This window comes from Columba livia, chromosome 12 (genome assembly GCF_036013475.1).
Source record: "Columba livia isolate bColLiv1 breed racing homer chromosome 12, bColLiv1.pat.W.v2, whole genome shotgun sequence".
NCBI lineage: Eukaryota > Metazoa > Chordata > Aves > Columbiformes > Columbidae > Columba > Columba livia.
Genome location: NC_088613.1, coordinates 460,141 through 479,337, shown reverse-complemented (window position 1 = coordinate 479,337; position 19,197 = coordinate 460,141). Strand labels below are relative to the sequence as shown.

General features: G+C 54.5%; 1 protein-coding gene across 6 annotated transcripts in view; it reads right to left on the bottom strand.

The window, feature by feature from the left end:
- Positions 1-19,197, bottom strand: part of AR (androgen receptor) — a 47,276-nt gene that overhangs the window by 15,552 nt on the left and 12,527 nt on the right. For all 6 annotated transcript variants that reach the window (XR_010475583.1, XR_010475585.1, XR_010475584.1 and 3 more), the window contains exons 2-3: positions 13,041-13,192; positions 6,627-6,743 (exon numbers count right to left, since the gene is read on the bottom strand). Coding sequence is in view for 2 of the 6 variants with exons in the window: in XM_065077312.1 (XP_064933384.1) it covers positions 6,627-6,743; positions 13,041-13,192 (269 nt within the window). In the remaining 4 variants the exon portion in view is untranslated. The remainder of the gene's footprint in view (positions 1-6,626; positions 6,744-13,040; positions 13,193-19,197) is intronic.

Genomic DNA, 19,197 nt, shown 5'->3' with positions numbered 1-19,197 from the left:
TTCCTTTCAGCTGTAATTAGAAAAATAGGCAGCGAAACATAAAAATGTCAAGTTAAAGTGCAGCTTTGTAAATCAAAACGTTGATCTTTAAGTAATGCACTTTGGGTGATCTACTGTACGAGCAATTAAGTGAGACAGGCTGCTCTGTAAAGGAAGGAGGAGGAAAGAGCGGCAAAGGGAAGAGCGGCGGGGAGCAGCGCTGCGGGCAGGACACGCGCTCAGCGCGGCCGGGGCATCCAGCCCCCGGCCCACCCGCGGAACCGGGGGCGCAGACCCCACAGCTCACAGCGGCGCTTGGCGCGGGGCCCTCGGAGGTGGGGGTGCTGCAAGGAGAGAAGAGCTAAGAAATAAACCCCAAACTGTATCTTCCAACGGTGGATAATCAGTGACCAAATGGAGCCAAACCAGCGCTGTATAGAACACACACGTGGTTTGGTTTAATGTTATTTTTTTTCTTAAAATTGAATTATCTAGTACCAAAAGATGTGAAGTGCGAGGAGAACAAGCGGCAGCCACGCTGGCTCTGAGCTGGCAGCTGCAGAGCGGCCGCTCCGTGCGCGAGGGCGGTGAAGGCGGATGGTACAAGAACTGTTCCTGTCCCGGAGCCCGGTGTGTGTGCGCTGCCCGGGAGCTGCTGCTCCACAGAGCACCGAAATGCCAGCGTTACTGGATGGAGAAACGCTTCGGAGGCACAGACCACCTTACGTTCAGTCCCCGTGCAAAACCCCTGCTTGGTGGTGGCTCCTACTACTCAGCAGCCACCGGGAACAAAACCAGAAATGAATAGAAATTAAAGGCATCTGTTGTACTTTAACTCTGGGGTGAGCTCAGGCAGGCAGGAGTCTGCACTGCACTTCTCCAGACCACGGTGGGACGAACCCCAGCAAGTGTGACTGTGCTGTGAGTGGGGACAGTGACACCGGGATGCCGGAACAGCGTCTGCACCGACTGGAAAAAAGGGAAAAGGGAAAAAAGCTTAGAGGACATAATTAGCTGTTCTCACGATAAAATATTCAGCAGTGAGAACGCCCAGGGAGCACAGGACAGAGGATGACGAGGTGACAGACGATCAGCATCGTCACCTGCCCACGCTCCCGCTGCTGGAGCTGCTGAAGGAGCACCCTGGGCTCCAGCACCAGCTTCTCATGAGTGCCGGGGCTCGGGGGCTGGGGGCTGGAGGAAACCGCTCCGCACAGCCGCGGCAGGACCCCAGCGCGCCCCGCACCAGCTGCAGCTGCAGGCACAGCGTCAGAGGCTGAGACAGGACTCCCCTTATAGCCTGCTCTCTAGATTCCTTATTAACATCAACATGCGGCTTGTCAAAACCAGATCCTATCAAGCCATCAGTCTTTCTTGGCATGATAACTTTAGTTGATAATTACAACAGAACTAGCATAGCAGACATGTTCAGGGGATCTGAGTTAGTCTGGCTCACTTGAATTAAAAAACTGAAATTATATAAAATCAGATGGTACCGCTGAATGATTTCAAATCGCTCAGGTGGTACATCTCAAAAAGAACTATAAATGTTGAAACAACATCAAGTTTGTTTCTTATGATGATTGTTCATGGCCCTTTGCTAGTGAACGTCTACGTGAATTCCAAAAAGAAAATGAACCATGTCTACTAAAGTCTACCGAGGTCTGTACAACAACGCAAGGATGGGAAAACAGTAACGAACATTAAAGACTGATAACTGAACAGATTGATTAAGGTCTGCTGAAAAGCTCTGTCTGCTAAAGCAAATTACATTTCACTGTCAACAGCTATGCAGAGCAACTGCAAAAGCGAGCTGAGCTCGCTGAACATGGAACTCCATCCTGGGCAGCCTGAACCTCCTGAAAGTAGGTGGACAGACAGATCTTGGCTGGACAGACAGAGCTGGGAGCTGGCAGCAGGTCCAGGGGACACAACCACAGGCAGGAGGAGACGCCCCTCACCACAGCTCCAGGTACCGGTGCTGCTGGTTAGACAGTCACGTCCAACCACGGGAGCCACAGGCACAGGAAAGACCAGACAATGCACCTTGGAGCAAGGACGACAAGAGCTTTGCCCAGGTGGCTGGGCACAAGGCTGAACAGTGACCAAGTCACAGCCAAGATACCCACCGTGGGGACAGAAATGCAATACAAGTCATTTTCTCAATCAAGCAAGCAAAGCCATAATAAAGATCCAGTGGCTGGAAATCAAGGACAGACAAGATGAAAAATAAGGTACATCTATCACAACACCGAACCTAATTAACTACTGCAACGGTGCGGCAAAAAATGTGTTAGCCGCTCCACTGCTGGAAATGCTTCCCTCAGTATCAAATGGGCTTTTATGACATGAGCTCTATTTTAACCACAGCAACCGGACCTGAACTAGGACTAAACACAGGTATGACTCATGCCTTGGGCTTTCGCAGGCTGTTGGCAGCTCCTACAGTAGCTTTCTAGCCCTGCCACCAGTGGAACGAACTGAATGTTACAGATGTGGGAGGTTTTGCCCTGAGAATGGACGCACACGAGCAGTCCCTGGGCAGAGCTGGGCACGGGCAGCAGGTGCTCGAGGGACCTCGCGTGCACTGGAAAGGACGCAGGGGTTTGGGTGCCCGTGTGTGCACGGGGGCTGGAAGGATCCGTGTGACCGCGTGTGCAGCAGCACAAGGACAGGATCTGTGTCATCATATGTGCAGCAGCACAAGGACAGGATCTGTGTCATCATATGTGCAGCGGCACAGGGACAGGATCTGTGTCATCATATGTGCAGTGGCACAGGGACAGGATCTGTGTCATCGTATGTGCAGCAGCACAGGGACAGGATCTGTGTCATCATATGTGCAGTGGCACAGGGACAGGATCTGTGTCATCATATGTGCAGCAGCACAGGGACAGGATCTGTGTCATCATATGTGCAGTGGCACAGGGACAGGATCTGTGTCATCATATGTGCAGCAGCACAGGGACAGGATCTGTGTCATCATATGTGCAGCGGCACAGGGACAGGATCTGTGTCATCGTATGTGCAGCGGCACAGGGACAGGATCTGTGTCATCATATGTGCAGTGGCACAGGGACAGGATCTGTGTCATCATATGTGCAGCAGCACAGGGACAGGATCTGTGTCATCATATGTGCAGTGGCACAGGGACAGGATCTGTGTCATCATATGTGCAGCGGCACAGGGACAGGATCTGTGTCATCATATGTGCAGTGGCACAGGGACAGGATCTGTGTCATCGTATGTGCAGTGGCACAGGGACAGGATCTGTGTCATCATATGTGCAGCGGCACAGGGACAGGATCTGTGTCATCGTATGTGCAGCGGCACAGGGACAGGATCTGTGTCATCATATGTGCAGCGGCACAGGGACAGGATCTGTGTCATCATATGTGCAGTGGCACAGGGACAGGATCTGTGTCATCGTATGTGCAGCGGCACAGGGACAGGATCTGTGTCATCATATGTGCAGCGGCACAGGGACAGGATCTGTGTCATCATATGTGCAGTGGCACAGGGACAGGATCTGTGTCATCGCATGTGCAGCGGCACAGGGACAGGATCTGTGTCATCATATGTGCAGTGGCACAGGGACAGGATCTATGTCATCATATGTGCAGCGGCACAGGGACAGGATCTGTGTCATCATATGTGCAGTGGCACAGGGACAGGATCTACGTCATCATATGTGCAGCGGCACAGGGACAGGATCTGTGTCATCATATGTGCAGTGGCACAGGGACAGGATCTGTGTCATCATATGTGCAGTGGCACAGGGACAGGATCTGTGTCATCATATGTGCAGCGGCACAGGGACAGGATCTGTGTCATCATATGTGCAGCGGCACAGGGACAGGATCTGTGTGACCACGTGTGCAGCAGCACAGGGACAGGATCTGTGTCATCATATGTGCAGCAGCACAGGGACAGGATCTGTGTCATCATATGTGCAGTGGCACAGGGACAGGATCTGTGTCATCGTATGTGCAGCAGCACAGGGACAGGATCTACGTCATCATATGTGCAGCGGCACAGGGACAGGATCTGTGTCATCATATGTGCAGCAGCACAGGGACAGGATCTACGTCATCATATGTGCAGCGGCACAGGGACAGGATCTGTGTCATCATATGTGCAGCGGCACAGGGACAGGATCTGTGTCATCGTATGTGCAGCGGCACAGGGACAGGATCTACGTCATCATATGTGCAGCAGCACAGGGACAGGATCTGTGTCATCGTATGTGCAGCGGCACAGGGACAGGATCTACGTCATCATATGTGCAGCAGCACAGGGACAGGATCTGTGTCATCATATGTGCAGTGGCACAGGGACAGGATCTATGTCATCATATGTGCAGCAGCACAGGGACAGGATCTGTGTCATCGTATGTGCAGCGGCACAGGGACAGGATCTACGTCATCATATGTGCAGCGGCACAGGGACAGGATCTACGTCATCATATGTGCAGTGGCACAGGGACAGGATCTATGTCATCATATGTGCAGCGGCACAGGGACAGGATCTGTGTCATCATATGTGCAGCAGCACAGGGACAGGATCTACGTCATCATATGTGCAGCGGCACAGGGACAGGATCTGTGTCATCATATGTGCAGCGGCACAGGGACAGGATCTGTGTGACCGCGTGTGCAGCAGCACAGGGACAGGATCTGTGTCATCATATGTGCAGCAGCACAGGGACAGGATCCGTGCAGGCACCTGCGCTGGTGCTGAGGGAGACAGGACCGTGCAGCAGCAGAACCATGCATAGAAAACCAGCATTATCACTTTTTTTTCCCCTCTCTTTGGCTTTACAGTGTTGGTCGGGAGAGAAGATTCTGTTGAATGGATTTCAGCTTGCAGGTCAGAGTGATCCCAATCAATAATGAAGTGCTTCGACATGTTGCCGGCCTGTGCCAAAGCAGAGAGCCCTAAATCAGGTATTCAGTGTGTCAGCTCCTCCCCCTGCTCCCCGCACCGAGCTGCGGCTCTGCTGGCCACAGCAGCTCTATTGTACCCTGCCACTGACTGGTCATCAACAGGCAGTTAAAAACAACTGTTGGGATTTTCGAAGGGTTTTCAAATGCTCTGCCTCTCTACTGTGGGAGAAATAACTGTGGACAAACTCATAGCGTGCATGTTTCTAACAATTGCCTTAAACCGACATTGAAAACAAATGTAAACCAGACCAGGCAGAACAGGTCAGGGTGACCCAAAGAGCTTAAGAAAAAAAAAAGGAGGGGGGGCTAGCAGTATTAGCGTTAATTTTGTCAGCGCGTCCTGCAGAAGGTTACGCTGGTGTATGTCTTCTCTTACTTAAGGAAATGTCACCAGAAAAAGGCACTTAAAAATACGAGCGTGCTCGCTGGGGATGGCGGCGCCGCTCGCTGGTGCTGCTGCTGGCGCGGGGCGCTGGCTCCGGCTCCGGCTCCTCACCCGGCCCCGCCGGGCCCGGCGCCACCACGGGCAGGGCGGTGACAGCGCCCCCATCCCACCCCGCCCAGCAGGACACGGACGGTCGCCATGGCCACCAACAGCCACCAGCGGCCGCGGACACGAGGGTCGCTGAGAGCCCCCGCGGGCGGGGACGGGTGACGGGCTGGGGTGGGGACGGGTGATGGACTGGGGCAGGGACGGGTGACGGGGCTGGGGCAGGGACGGGTGACGGGGCTGGGACAGGGACGGGTGATGGACTGGGGCAGGGACGGGTGACGGGCTGGGACAGGGACGGGTGACGGGGCTGGGACAGGGACGGGTGACGGGCTGGGACAGGGACGGGTTACGGGCTGGGACAGGGACGGATGACGGGGATGGGACAGGGACGGGTGACAGGGCTGGGACAGGGACGGGTGACGGGGCTGGGCCAGCACCGGTGGGGCAGACACTGGGAAACGAACTGGAGAAAGCAGCTGGTAACCCCTCCCCTGCCCCTCCGCTCTCAGGAGCCGTTTCAGCACGGGGCGGGTCCATCTGCCCCGTTTTTCAGGGTGTTTTCTTGCTCATTCTCACATGAAGTGAACTCAACCACGAGCCACCCGGTCATCTACATTGTAGCTTCTAGATTTCGAGCAGAAAACCTCCGACTTTGGATACAGGCATTGTCACATTTTGGTGGAGCTACAAGTCTTGGGAAAAACAGCAACAAGGATCTTTACCAAGGACATAGAAGCAACCTCAACAAAGAAAAATACTGGGGCTGTAATCTTATAAAGGAAAATGCCCCTTTGTGCCTGGGAAAAATATTCTTAAAATGGGATTGCTGTGTTGAAGGCTTCAGTGTGAGTGAGAATCCCGCTCACCCAGCCACTTACATTTTTTCAGACTAACAAGGTTTTAAATTAAAGAAAAGACTGTTTCCTGAAACTCAAACAAAAGCTTAATGAAATTTGCAGTCTGGGTATTAGAAACCTGCAAATGTTTCCCAAGGCTCATTACACTCCATCAGCCTCATTTTTCCAGACATTTAGTGACTATTAATATGCCAAGTAGGTTTGTTATCTGCAGATTAGCCCGGCTGGCCCAGCCCAGCCGAGGAGCCCCGGGGTGTTGAGACCCAGGAGCCCCGGGGTGTTCAGATGGAGGAGCCGGGGTGTTCAGACCCAGGAGCCCGGGTGCTGGAGCCCGGGGTGTTCAGACCGTACCTCCCAGCGTCATCCCCGCCTCGTAGCACTTCCGCAGGCGGCAGGACGGGCAGTTTTTCCTCCGGAACTTGTCGATGGTGCAGTCGTTCCGGCTGGCACAGAGGTACTTCTGTTTACCTGCAAACACCAGAGGAAACGGCCCATGGGTGCTGGGCACCAGCCAGCCCGGGTTCACCAGGAGCAACGGGCTCTCGCTTCCCCGGTGTCCCCAGGGTCCGTGGCACCACGAGGAGGGACAGGAGGGACCACGTCAGTGCTGGCTTCCCAGTTCACCTCCCACCAGGAAATTTAAATTGGAAGTTGGTATCCTTTGGGAAACCAGCACCGCTTTTGTCCCCGCTGCTCTCCAAGGAGCAAAAGCGCTGTGTGGCACCGCAGGGCAGGCAAGAAATAGCCACTAAAAGGCAATGAAATATGGATAGTTTGGTTCTCATTTTTTAAATACCGCACGTCTCATGGTTGGCTTTTTGCTGCGAAGAGCCGTTCTTCTCCCAGAACACGGTTTGATCCGCCTGCCACGGCACTTACCCGTCGTTGCTGAACACGGTCCCCAATGGCCTTCCCTCCACAGCCACGACTCTTTGCAGCACTTCGGGGGCTGAATTGTTCTCTGTGCCACCCATTAACACTAACTGGGTTTGTCTGCAGGTTCCAGCTCTGCCGCCGCGGGTGTCCGGCACCAGCCGCTCCGTCCCGGCGCTGCCCTGGCAGCTGGAGCGAACCGGGACCGGAGGGTCCCTGTGCGGGACACCCTGTGCAGCCGCAGGCTCGAGGGCAGGCAGGAAATGCAGAGCTAGAAGTTGCTTATTGTCAGACTAACCAATATTTCAGACTCGCCTTTCCATTTGTTCCCAGAGCAGCCCTTAGAGCTCCCAATTTCAGCTCCTTTTTATTTTTAACTGCCTCATTTGCTAGACATGCCAAGAGTGAACTTTCCTTCCTGACTCATCATTTGTTTTCTTGTCAAGTCTAAACACGTTTACTGGATCAGGATTTATCTGATGTTCTTCATGGTGTTCCAAACTAAACCAGCCTGGGTAAATAATAGAGCTGTGCACCTCAGACTCTGCATAAGCAGCCTACATGGGAACTCCGTCTATATCCGGCCTAACCTTCATTCATCATCCTGCAAGTGTCTGCTTTCTATATTCATATAGGAACGGCCCTTTAGAGTCACCAGAGATCCATTAAAAGGATGAGGCTGAATCTAACTGCTTCACGTACCAGTTTTGAGAAGAGTTGCACCAGTCTGGTGCACTGATGTATCAGCTCCCCACCTCCCCCACACACATCCACAACTTCTGAAGATACCAGAATCAGAAGAAGCACAAAGGTTTCATCAGCCTGGCGTCCTGGACCTCCCTGGCACCATCTGTTGCTTCCCCATCACCCCCAGCCCCAGCGAGCAGGAACCCCCGAAGGTGCCACCGTCCCCCAGCGCTGGCTGGTGACACCGTGCGGCTGCAAACCCCCGCAGCCATCACAGGGGTGCGGAAAAGTCACCATAACGCTGGTTATAACCAACTCCTCATCACCCTGCCCGTGCACAGGACTGCACTAGAGCTGCCAAAATACCACATGCCCGAACTTCTTAGAATCATGCCTATTAAAAGCTGATCACTACACCCGCCCAGTGCCTGAGCTGTTCAGATTGGAGACATAATGGGCCACGAGCGCATTACCTGCAGCACGTGAGACCTCCATAAACCCTTTTAACACTGCTCTCATCAGCAGCTCTTCTCTTCCCCTCCCTTTGCTCATTATCGGTGTTAAGGACACTCAGACAAGCCTCAGAACACAAGCACCAGCCTCCCTTTCAACAGTTCATTGAGAAGGACGAGTAATAAACAACTTCAGCTGAAACTGGGTTACTTGGAGTTATTTTTGTGCTATGGGAAGCGAGTGCCGAGGCCACACTCTCTCCACTCGACCTCTTTCCGTGCATACATCAAACGGGAACAGACGCTCTCCTTTCCCAGGCACGGGGAGCAGGAAGGGGATTAGACTCTCCTTCCCCTCCCGCTGCACGGCAGGATTCCTGTCCGACAGCATCTGACAGGGGCTGCTCCAGAGCCCAGCAGAACAACCATGAGTGTGAACCGGCCGGGGCTGGGGTGCCGGGAAGGCTCAGTCCCAGCCCAGGGCCAGCTCGGTCCCTGGCCGAGCCCTGGGGCTGCGGTGCTGCCCGGGAGCGCCCGCACACCCTCCCGCTCTCCTTGCGCACCAGCTCCTGCCCCTTCCCTGGCTCGCCTCCCTAGTCTGAACTACAGCTCAAGATCTTTAAAAAGGTCCAGCCTGCCCATGAATGGCTGTACCAAGGGAAAGCACACAGTCACTGCCCAAGATCCCGAAGGCCACCCCAGGGTCAGGCACAGCCCCATCTCAATTCCCCTGCCAAGAGCAGGAGCACCCCCAGCCCTGCCCCTGCTCTCCCCAGGCTCCAGCAGCGTCCCCACCCCGCTCTGTCCCCCCGGCACCACTTGGGGGGGAGCAGGGCGGCACCAGATTTGGCTGCAGACACAGCTGTGCTGTGTTCCTCCAGCTGTGCAGCAGCATCCGCCACCTCTGGCACAGCTGGGAAGGGATGGGGACAGGGACCCATCTGGCAGCAGAGGGACCAGGCAGGAGCCTCCGCCCCGCAGCCCCGGTCACCCTGCACAGACAAGCCTGTCCCAGGGTCTGCGGCAGCTGCACCCCCGCGATGGGCTGGGCTGAACGCGAGCTGTGACGCTGCAGCCAACAGCTGGGCCCACGGTCACGGTACGGTGATTCTGCTGAAATGGTGAGAGCCTGCTTCCTGGTTCGCAAAATAAACTCTTTGGGGCAGGAACCCATTTTCTGTTAACTGTACACGCATAGGCTGGCACTGTTTATTTTAAGCTGTTAGCCATTAACAAAAAGGGAAACAAATGGTCATCAAATGGCTGTTCATGACTCTGCTTCTGCTCAGCACGAGAACAAGCTGCTTGCTCACCTCGTCCTAATTCCAAGCGATGCAGAGATCCCCCTTTTAATTACTGCAGAAACTCACCGCCTTCATCACTGCTGTCCCCAGCTGTGGACATGGTTTGTGGAACAAACCCAGGACCTGGAAGAGGGACCACACTGTGTCCCGGCAAAGCCAGCTGTACTGTCCTGCCCGCGCTTGCCCCATCGCCGCAGCGAACCGCAGTGCCGGGACGCTTGTCACCCCGCGGGGCCAGCACAGGGCTGGACCCGGCGGCTGCTGGAGACACCAGCAGTGGCAGCTCTGTCTGCTCTGTCCACACTGGCATCCTCCGCCCCTCCTCCCCGAGCCGGAGCCTGCATTAGTGACAGGGACGCGATCGGCCGCGTCCCCTGAGCGCAGCACCGGTGTGCAGGGATGGTGCCAGGGGCTGTGAGAGCCAGAGAACAAGGAAGGGCGGCTGGAGCACAGAGAGGTTCCATCGGTCTTAAGTAACTTCTCATTTACAGAGACTCGTTTTTAATTTCAGGATAATTTACTCTCTTCATTTAAGAGCAAGCTGGGACATTTGCAATCAGCTGTTCTTTATTTAAAGATAAATGCACTGTTTTATTCTTTTATTGAGTTTAACATTGGAATGATTTTTTTTTTCTCTTTCTCATTCCTGCAGACAACAGAGGTGCTTTCTCATACTGCTCCAGAGCAGAGGCTCTTGCTTTGCAAACCCACAGGTACAGGTCTAAACTTTAAACATGCTTTCCTATTTTACCCAGCGCTCCTGCTCTTTGCAACGCCAGGCACCCAGCCCCTTCTCAACGGGGACGCTGCCCTCAGATATAATCACGCAGCTGACGACGCTGCGGAGGATGCCCAGAGAGGACCCCCCTCCTTCCCCGCCAATGCAGAGGCCGTTTGCCATGGGCAGAGGTGACGGGGCAGTCACCAGGGCATTCGCTGTCCCTCTGCCCTGGGAGCAGCCCCAGCAGACGGGTCTGTGCGAGCGGGACCCTCGCAGCTGCGGGACCCCCCGCTAACCGGCCCCAAACACGTTGCTGTGCCCTGCCCCTCCCTGGGGACACCCGTGTCCCCTCCTGTGCCACCCACAGGGCCAGAAAGACGCTTCTGCCACCACCATGACCCCCAGCCATCACCTGCCATGAGCACAGTGGCAGCCGGGCAGGAGCACTTCTCCAGCCTCGACTGAAAATAATGGTTCGAGGAGAAAGATCAGCTGCTCAGTCCAGAGAAGGTATTTTGCCAAAAGCTTGTTGTCACTTGAGTTGTTGTGCCCAGAGTAGCTTTCTCTTCCAGAAAGCAAAGCAATCTGTGCTAAGTCTGGAGGAAGATTTATGATTGTGAATGTGAAAACCCATTAAATGCCTTTTGAATGAGGACAGGGACCTCATCCTCCTTGTATTTCAGTGCATAAACTAACTCCTAAGAGCTGGGGGATAAGGCCAGGCTTTCTGAGGGAGTGATTCCCCCGAGTATCACATAACCACAAGGTCTTCAGCACAGTTAGGACAGCACTCATCACAGCACTGCCCTGCACCCAGCATTTATAAAGGAGTCAGATTTATTGTCTGTTTCCCAGAATAAAGGCTCTATCCTTGTACCTCATGGTACAGATGAAACCTCACGGCCAGGCTGCCGCTCCACGGTCTCGTCCGGGGGAAAGGCAAAGTGCTGCTGCTGCCCACCCTAACACAACCCGGCACTTCTAACCCCTGTGACACCCCCAGGCTTAAAAACTTTACATTAATGATGTAACACAACTGGGAGAGGGACCACCACCACAGCACATGATCAAGAGCAGCGCAAGCAGCTGCCTCATCCTGCAGCACCCCGCAGCATCCCACAGGATCCCACAGTGTCCCACAGCACCCCGCAGCATCCCACAGTGTCCTGCAGCATCCCACATCACCCCCAGCACCCTGCAGCACCCCCAGCACCCCGCAGCACCCCCAGCACCCCGCATCCCTGCTCAGCAGGACGGAGCGCACGCTGGTGTACAATACAAGGAGCAGCACCGGGACTCGCCTGCTGACACGGGGTATTCCATCAGCCCTTTATCTGACAGAGAGCGCCAAGATTCCACTTACTATAAATCAACAATAACTTGCTGACTTAAATAAGCATCTGTTATTTACTCTGGCTGCACAAGCCAATCCAGAAATGGTGTACAGCAAAGGGACTTATCTGTAAATTATTTACTTGAGAAAAATATGCCAAACTTATTATCTATTAATATGACTTGGCTGTCTGATTATGGCAGCAGTATGCTGTTGCCCTCCACGGCACAGCCACTCCTTCCCTGAACCAGTGCTGGCAAGTTCACTCCTGGCATGTGAGATGAATGAGGGAAAATGTGACTCCAATAGCAGGCAGGATAATGCTGGGATTAATCCAGAGGCGGAGCTGTGACAGCGGCAGGTGAGCACCCACCAGCCTGGGACCTCCGCTCGACAGAGGGTGACGGGAGGTGCGGGAGGGCACGGTCGCAGCCCTAACACCGACCACCAACACTGCACCAGTGCAGCACATACATTATGTCAGCACCGAGGAAGAACGATGACTTTTTGGGTTCATCACTGCAGAAAACCAGTCAGGTGTGTGATTTACGGGCACATTCCGCCAGCAGACAGTTGGGCTTCCACAGCGGAGAGTCCCACTGTGCCGCCAGGGAACCGCAACTCTGAGCTGCAGTGACGAACCAGATGGTGCGGAAACAGCTGGGCCGGGCCCTCCTGCCGCCCACCGACCAAGGAAAGGTGGCACACAGCCCCTGCTGCTGAGAGGGGCATCTGGGCTCAAACATCCCTGGAGAGCCTGGCGCTACCAGCCTGGGCGAGAAGCTGCTTTCTCAAGGGCTGGGGAGGGGGATCATGGACACTGAGGTCAGAGCACGGCTCTCGATGGACAAATGGCTCTGTGGTTTTGCAGGTATTGAGAGAACTGAGCCTCTGCAAGAGGAAAAGCATCCCCTAAACTTGGAGCTGTGGTTCTGAGATCACAGGAGGGCTGATGGAAACTTAAAGCATCCTTGGCAGTCAAGAGGAGAAGCAGAACTGGCTGCTCTGGGGTCCCACCGCTTTGCCAAGATCATCAGTCACTGAAAAGGTTTGTGTTTTGGCAAACTGGTGAGGCTACTTTTTGAGGGCCATCTGCAACGTGGAATGACAAACATATGACAAAGAAATGAATTTATCCTTGTATTTTCTCCCTTACTAGTTTAAGAGGCCTTAGAAACCCACCAGATGTTGTTCCCACTACTCTTCTCTCATTCCCCCTTAATCTTTCAGCTGGAGGAACAGATACCGTGATGCTGCAAACGCCTCCAGCACTTACACGTTAGTGACCCGACTGCAGATGAGCAAGAACTGGTGTCGGTAGCACCCAACCTTTGAGCCGCCTTGCCGAGAAAGCCCACGCTGGGGTGGGACTGATTTGTCCTCTGCACACGTTACCTTCAGCCGCCCGTTTGAAGAAGACCTTGCAGCTCCCGCAGGTGAGGGCTCCGTAGTGGCACCCAGAGGCTTCATCTCCACAGATCAGGCAGGTCTTCTGAGGCGGAAAGTAATAGTCAATGGGCAAGACGTGCTCCCGGCCAGTGTCCAACCTGCAGCGTCAAACAGGAAGAGAACAAGAGAAAGGGTCAGCACACGAGGCTGGGACGAGTTATTGCTGAGCACAGTGGATGGTGCTTGGGAGGACACTCATGGCAACCCCAGAACTTCAGCGATGGGACAAGCCAAGCGCTGATCAGAAAGGAGGCAAGCAAGGACTAAGCCAAACCTCACTCTGACCTTGGGACTTGGTCATAAAATCATGGAATCATTTAGGCTGGAAAAGACTTTTAAGACCATCAAGTCCAACTGTAAACCTAACAGTACCAAGTCCCCCTATCCCTGTCCCTGAGAACCTCATGTCTGTCTGTCCAGCCCTCCAGGGCTGGTGACTCCAGCACTGCCCTGGGCAGCCTGTTCCAATGCCCCACAGCCCTTTGGGGAAGGAATTGCTCCCCAGATCCAACTTCAACCTCCCCTGGCGCAACTTGAGGAGGGTCCTGTGGTCCAGGACCATGGGAGAGGATTTCACCCGCCAGTGCCGCATTAACCGCAGCACCAGGACGCTCTGAGAGCCAGCGCTGCTCTGGGACCCGTGCTCCTCACACCCCCTCCATCGCACACCCAGCCCCAGCCCCAGCCCCGTGCTGCTGCCCGTCCTGCCACCTCCCTCCCGACACACTCGACTGAGAAGCTGCCTTTTCGGAAGGCAGCAGGAGAGCTGCTTATCAGAATTACAAGTCAACGCACGCCAGGCAGAATGGGCAGCAATAGCATTTTAAGTTATTTGCGAAAACTGGCTTTTTGTCAAAGCACCAGATGAGGCAATTAGCTTCTAACAGTTAGCAGGTCACTGCAACTTTTTGGTCAAAATTAGATCTGCTCTTGGTTTCTGGTATTGTTTGAACGCTTGCTGGTGAGCTCTCAGAAATCAAGTTACATCAAGAGCAAATGTGACAATTCTGGGACTTCTTGGGAAAAATCTTTATGCTCAGAACAGCCCCATTTGTACCCACAGTATGAATAAACCCCAAATCCACCGAAACAGAAAACAGCCACGTGCGATGGCGGCCTGAACCCCTACTGTGAACCCTGGGCAAAGTCTTGCAGCTTTTAGGCTCCTCCACCGGAGTTTAAGGGGCTGTTGCTGTTGTGTGAACAACCAGCCGGGCTGCGTAAGCCCAGCCAGAGCCAGCGCCGGCCCGGGGCACGGGGCAGCGTGCCGCTCGCGCCCTCGGAGCGAAGCGTGGGACGGCACAGCGACGGGGACACCACAGCCAGGCTCACCGCCGACCTGCTGCCAGCTGCGTCCCTCCAGAGCGCTGCTGTCTGTTCCTCCTAAGAGAGCTGTGCAGACCCTGCCTAAATTGTATGTTAATAACTGGAGCAGCAATCTTATCCTCTGTTTGTAAGGCCAGAAACAGCTTGAGTAATTCCCCATCATTTTAGCACCAGCAATCGGCATCAGTGACTGCCCTGCAGATGCTGCTCCACTCTCCTTCCCCGACAACCTCCACTGCCACGGCTTTTCTTCAACTACCGATTAAACAGGGAGATACAGGCGGGTGCAACAGATCTGCCGCAGTTAAGTCCTGATGCAGCAACGCCCTCCCTGCCTCACCCAGCGTTCCCGGCACGGTCCCACCGGCCCGGGACACCCCCGCGCCCCCCGGCCCTCAGCTCCAGAGGTACCGCAGAGCTGGCACCACTGAGAAATAACCAGCAGCAGATAGAAAAGCTTTGCTAAAAATCTTATATATCCAGCAATGTTTTAGACTCCAGCAGAACCAGACCTTTCCTCTAACGACTTGATACCTTTTTGCTCCTCTCCACGCAACCAGAAATCTGAAAGGAGCTATTTTATCTTTTTCTACAAAGCTTTCCATATTGTGCTTTACCAGTTCTTTGCACCATGTATTTCAGATCAGAAATCAGCCAAAGTGGCTCTCGCAGCAGCAGCGGTTGCAATGACAGAAGCAGGACCCCCAGAAGACCTTGGAGTACTTTTGAGGTGTAATTATTTAAAGCTGCAAAGTAGGTTACCAATTAAGGCTCGAGTGCTTTCTAAACAGCTCTTTCTCCATAAGAAGAGCTGTGCAAGTGCATATATACCTTTGTGCCCACGTGTACCTATAGAGGTGCACCTGCCCACATGGGTGCTGGGCAGCGCGGCCCCGCGGCGCTGGGGCTGCCCCTGCAAACCCGAACGCCTGTGTGTGGGGCAGCCCGGCCAGCCGCCCCCGCCAGGCGGGACACAGGGCTGCCCACGCCAAGGCTGGTGCTGGCTGCGGGGCTGCGGGTAACGCTCCTGGCCCTGGGGCTTGCGCTGGGCAGCGCGCGAACCCCTCGCGTCTGGAGATGGACGTTTTGGGTCACGAGAGGGGTGTTTCGGGTCGGGAGATGGACACTTCGCACCAGCAATGTTTCCAGCTCGCCCCTGTGTCTTTACTACCAGCAGCACACTGTCCACAGAGTGGAAGGAGTTGCCCAGGAACACTCTTGATTTTAAAAATATGCCAATTTGTCTTTTTCCTGTATTTAGAGGGAAAATTATAAGAAAAATAAAACTTGAAATGTGACCAACTCAGAGTGAGCTTTAACAATCTATTTTCCAGTTTCCAAGTGACCTTTTAAGGGCGTTCTCAAAGCACAGGGGTGACGGCGCTGCCGTGGGCCGGAGGCGGCTTCGGAGGCCGTGCAGACCGGGAGCTGCCCGGGCAGAGCCCCGGACACCCACCGGGACGGGTCCCAGCAACCCGCGGCGCCAGGAGCTGCTCTGTCCCTGCACCGGGGACCAGGGGTGGCCCAGCACCAGCACCAGCACCACAGCGTGTGCTCAGCGCTTTGCTCCCAGCAGACATTCTCACTGTGTCGGTACCTCCTGATCGTACCCACCCCACAGAGCCACAGAAACACGGAGCTCTGACCAAAACAAGCACGGAGCATGGCGCGGGGGCTCCAGAATACGCGACTGTAGTTTGCACAATATGTGGCAAGTGTCACAGTGGGTCCGAAAGCCAAAGCAGGAGATAGCGCGGCGTGGGCAGACACAACTGGCGCAGCCGTGACGTCGGGGCCGATTCCAGCCAGCGCACGGCCCCAAGGCCAAGGTCAGGGCTGCGCACAGAGCGGCCGGGGAAAAAACAACCTCAGTATCTCCCTGATGGCTGCAGGAAGAATTTTACTGTTGTTTCAGAGGGTTCTTTAAGGAAATGAAGAGCCTGCTGACCTCCTGCCACACGCAAATATTTCTGTAGAGTAGGAACTACAATTTTGCAAGGAGCACTTGTTTGTCAATAGTTAATTTAACCAAACAGCTGAGATTTCACAACATGCCCAGAAAGCCAAGGGCAACCATGGATAAGAGAAAAGTCAGCCACTTCTCCTAACCCACCAAGAGGGTTTCCACCCCAACAGCAGACGGCACACGGTCCAGAGGGAGCCAAGCACAGCTGCCCAGAGCTCCCGACACCCAGGACACATCACGAGAACGTATGCTTGTGCTTATCTGCACGGCTCTGCAGCCCATGCTGCCTGCTCAGCCACATTAATTCATTAAGAATTCACCATGATGCAGATTCCTCACACTCCCTGTTTTCCAACAGTCTGACATAACTGAACAAACACAACTTCCACCTCCTTCACTCCTGAATTTGATTTGGCTTTGGGACTCAGCGGTCTCGTCCAAACAGCTGAAGCACAACGCAGGGGACGCGCAGACACGGGGACGGGGCTGGAACCACCTTGGAGAATCCTGCCTGGAGCTGCCACGTGCCCAGCGCATCCCGCCCCGAAGCCACGGCCGGGAACGCCGGAGCACGGCACCTCGCTCACTCACCCCGGGGAAGGTCTGGGGTTCCGCACCTTCACAACGCTACGGCTATCGGCAGCCTGGCCGTCATGCCAAGGACGTGCTGAGCCACGAACTGAATAAGCACTTGCCCACAAGCCTGGATGACACAGAATCCTGTCCAGCCATTTCAAGTACTGTTATTTCTGAGATTCTGTGATGTTATCAGTGGTAAATGTTGCCTTTAAAAGGGCACAATCTGTGCATGACATTTTCAAGCACAATATCAAAAATAACCGGCTTCCCATCCCTGGAGCTGCGTGGCGGATGCCTGGAGCAGGGTCTGTGGAGGACACCGGGGCGCAGGTCCCCGTTCAGCCGGCACCATGACCGCTCATTCAGGCAGGAGCCTCAGGTCCTCCTGCACATTCCCGTTTCGCTGCCACCGGCTTCAGCATGAGCTGAACTGAATCTCCCCTCCACAGTCACTGAGCTGCGCTGACCCAGATAACGAGGTCTGCACGGAAACTTTAAAGCATCCCATCTGTTAACATGCTTTGAGCAGTCTAATCTATAAACATGCAGCCTTGTACACTGAATTTATTTCCTTTTTTCTAAATAGCCTTGACTACGTTTCTAAACTGACCATGTCTTGTTTTCATGCAGAACCGCTGGAGGCGGAGAGGTGAGATAGCATCTCTGAGAGAGCAGCGCGGAGCACAGCGTGAGCAACGGGGCAGCCCGCCGTAAACGCACAGGGAACTCGATCTCCTTTGGATTTAAACAAACATGAGAGATGACAATGGGTTTTGCAAACACCCCTGGCAGCGAGGGCAGGCAGAGCCAGTGCCCCCCGGGGCAGGTCCTCGCTGTGATGGGGCTGCTCCCAGCTCGGGGCAACCAGCAGCTTCTGCAAGCACAGCTGCACGAGTCCCTCCTCAAACCTCCCAAACCGAATTATCTTTTGTCTTTTCAAATGCTCTGTTTACTAACTTGGTCAGTTTATTTTTCACACATTGGGTCCCAACCATAACCAAAGCCCCATCTCTACCAGAGACTGGGGCCGTTTGTCCCAGCCCTGGGGACAGTCCCCAACAGCCACGGCACACCTAGTGATGGGTGAAGAGCAGAGGCCATGGCAGAACCCAAACCCCCGCCGAGTCTCCCGATTTCAACCACCAGCACTGGCTCCCACCTTCCAGTCATCCCCAAGAAAGCAGCAGAAAACGAGGTTAAAAGGGTGAAAGGAGGCAGATGCGGTACCCCTGAAATGCAAAGGCGCAGGCAGCGCCCGGGTCCCGCAGGCGGCCCCTGGGTCCCTCTGCGGCAGCAGCTGCTGCGATTTGGATACAGTACTGAGACCAAACCTTCTGCCTCAAAACTTGATCTCCAGCCAGTGAGCTCAGGGAGCAGCTTAAATCAGCCCAGAGAAGATGAGACACTTGATTTCCCCAGGCAGAGCAGGATCTACAAAAAGAGACAGCATGAACGTATTGCAAGGTTACTTAAGAAGGGAATTCACCTGGTTATGAAACATGAAGGGGACAAAAAGCAAAATGAGTAGAACAAGCAAGGTCCAGCCCCGGCGAGGCCATCAGCACTGTGCACCGTGTCGTCCTGGCGACTGCGGAGTCACCTGGACACCAAGGACAAGACCCTGGTGTCCTCGGTGCACACAGAGCCCCACTTATTGCTCAAGGAAACAGTCTGTCCTGACTGATGTTTTTTAAATTAAACCCACACCATAATCTTCCATTCTCAAGTCCACTTTCTCCGCTGGCAAAAAGAAAATATGACTATATGAAAATCACCAATAATGAGATACTCTTGATCCATATGCTTTGTCTCCAAGGACCTTGCCACTGTTCTGATGGGGAATCCTGCCTCGCCATCCTGGCAGCATCCCGGATGCTCCTTTTGTTTCTGTAGCACACGATCCCATGCCAGCACTGCATTTATAAACCAGACAAGCAGCCCCTGCTCACAGTGCTCTGTAGGACAATTCCTGCCCAGAGATGCTGTCGGGCAGGACACCTGGGGCTGCAGAGGTGACCAGCACAGACCCGTGTCCTGTGACAGGCGCAGCCGGGCACCTCGTGAACTGGCCGCTTGGCCCCCGCAGTATCTCCACAAATCACTGGGTCAATCCACCAAGTGACGCGGTGTCTCAAACAGGAAACAACAGCTGCTGGGGGTGACGGGCTGGCAGGACGGGGCTGCTGCCAACACCGTGCTCATGGACACCCCTGCAGCAGGACAGGCAGCGCC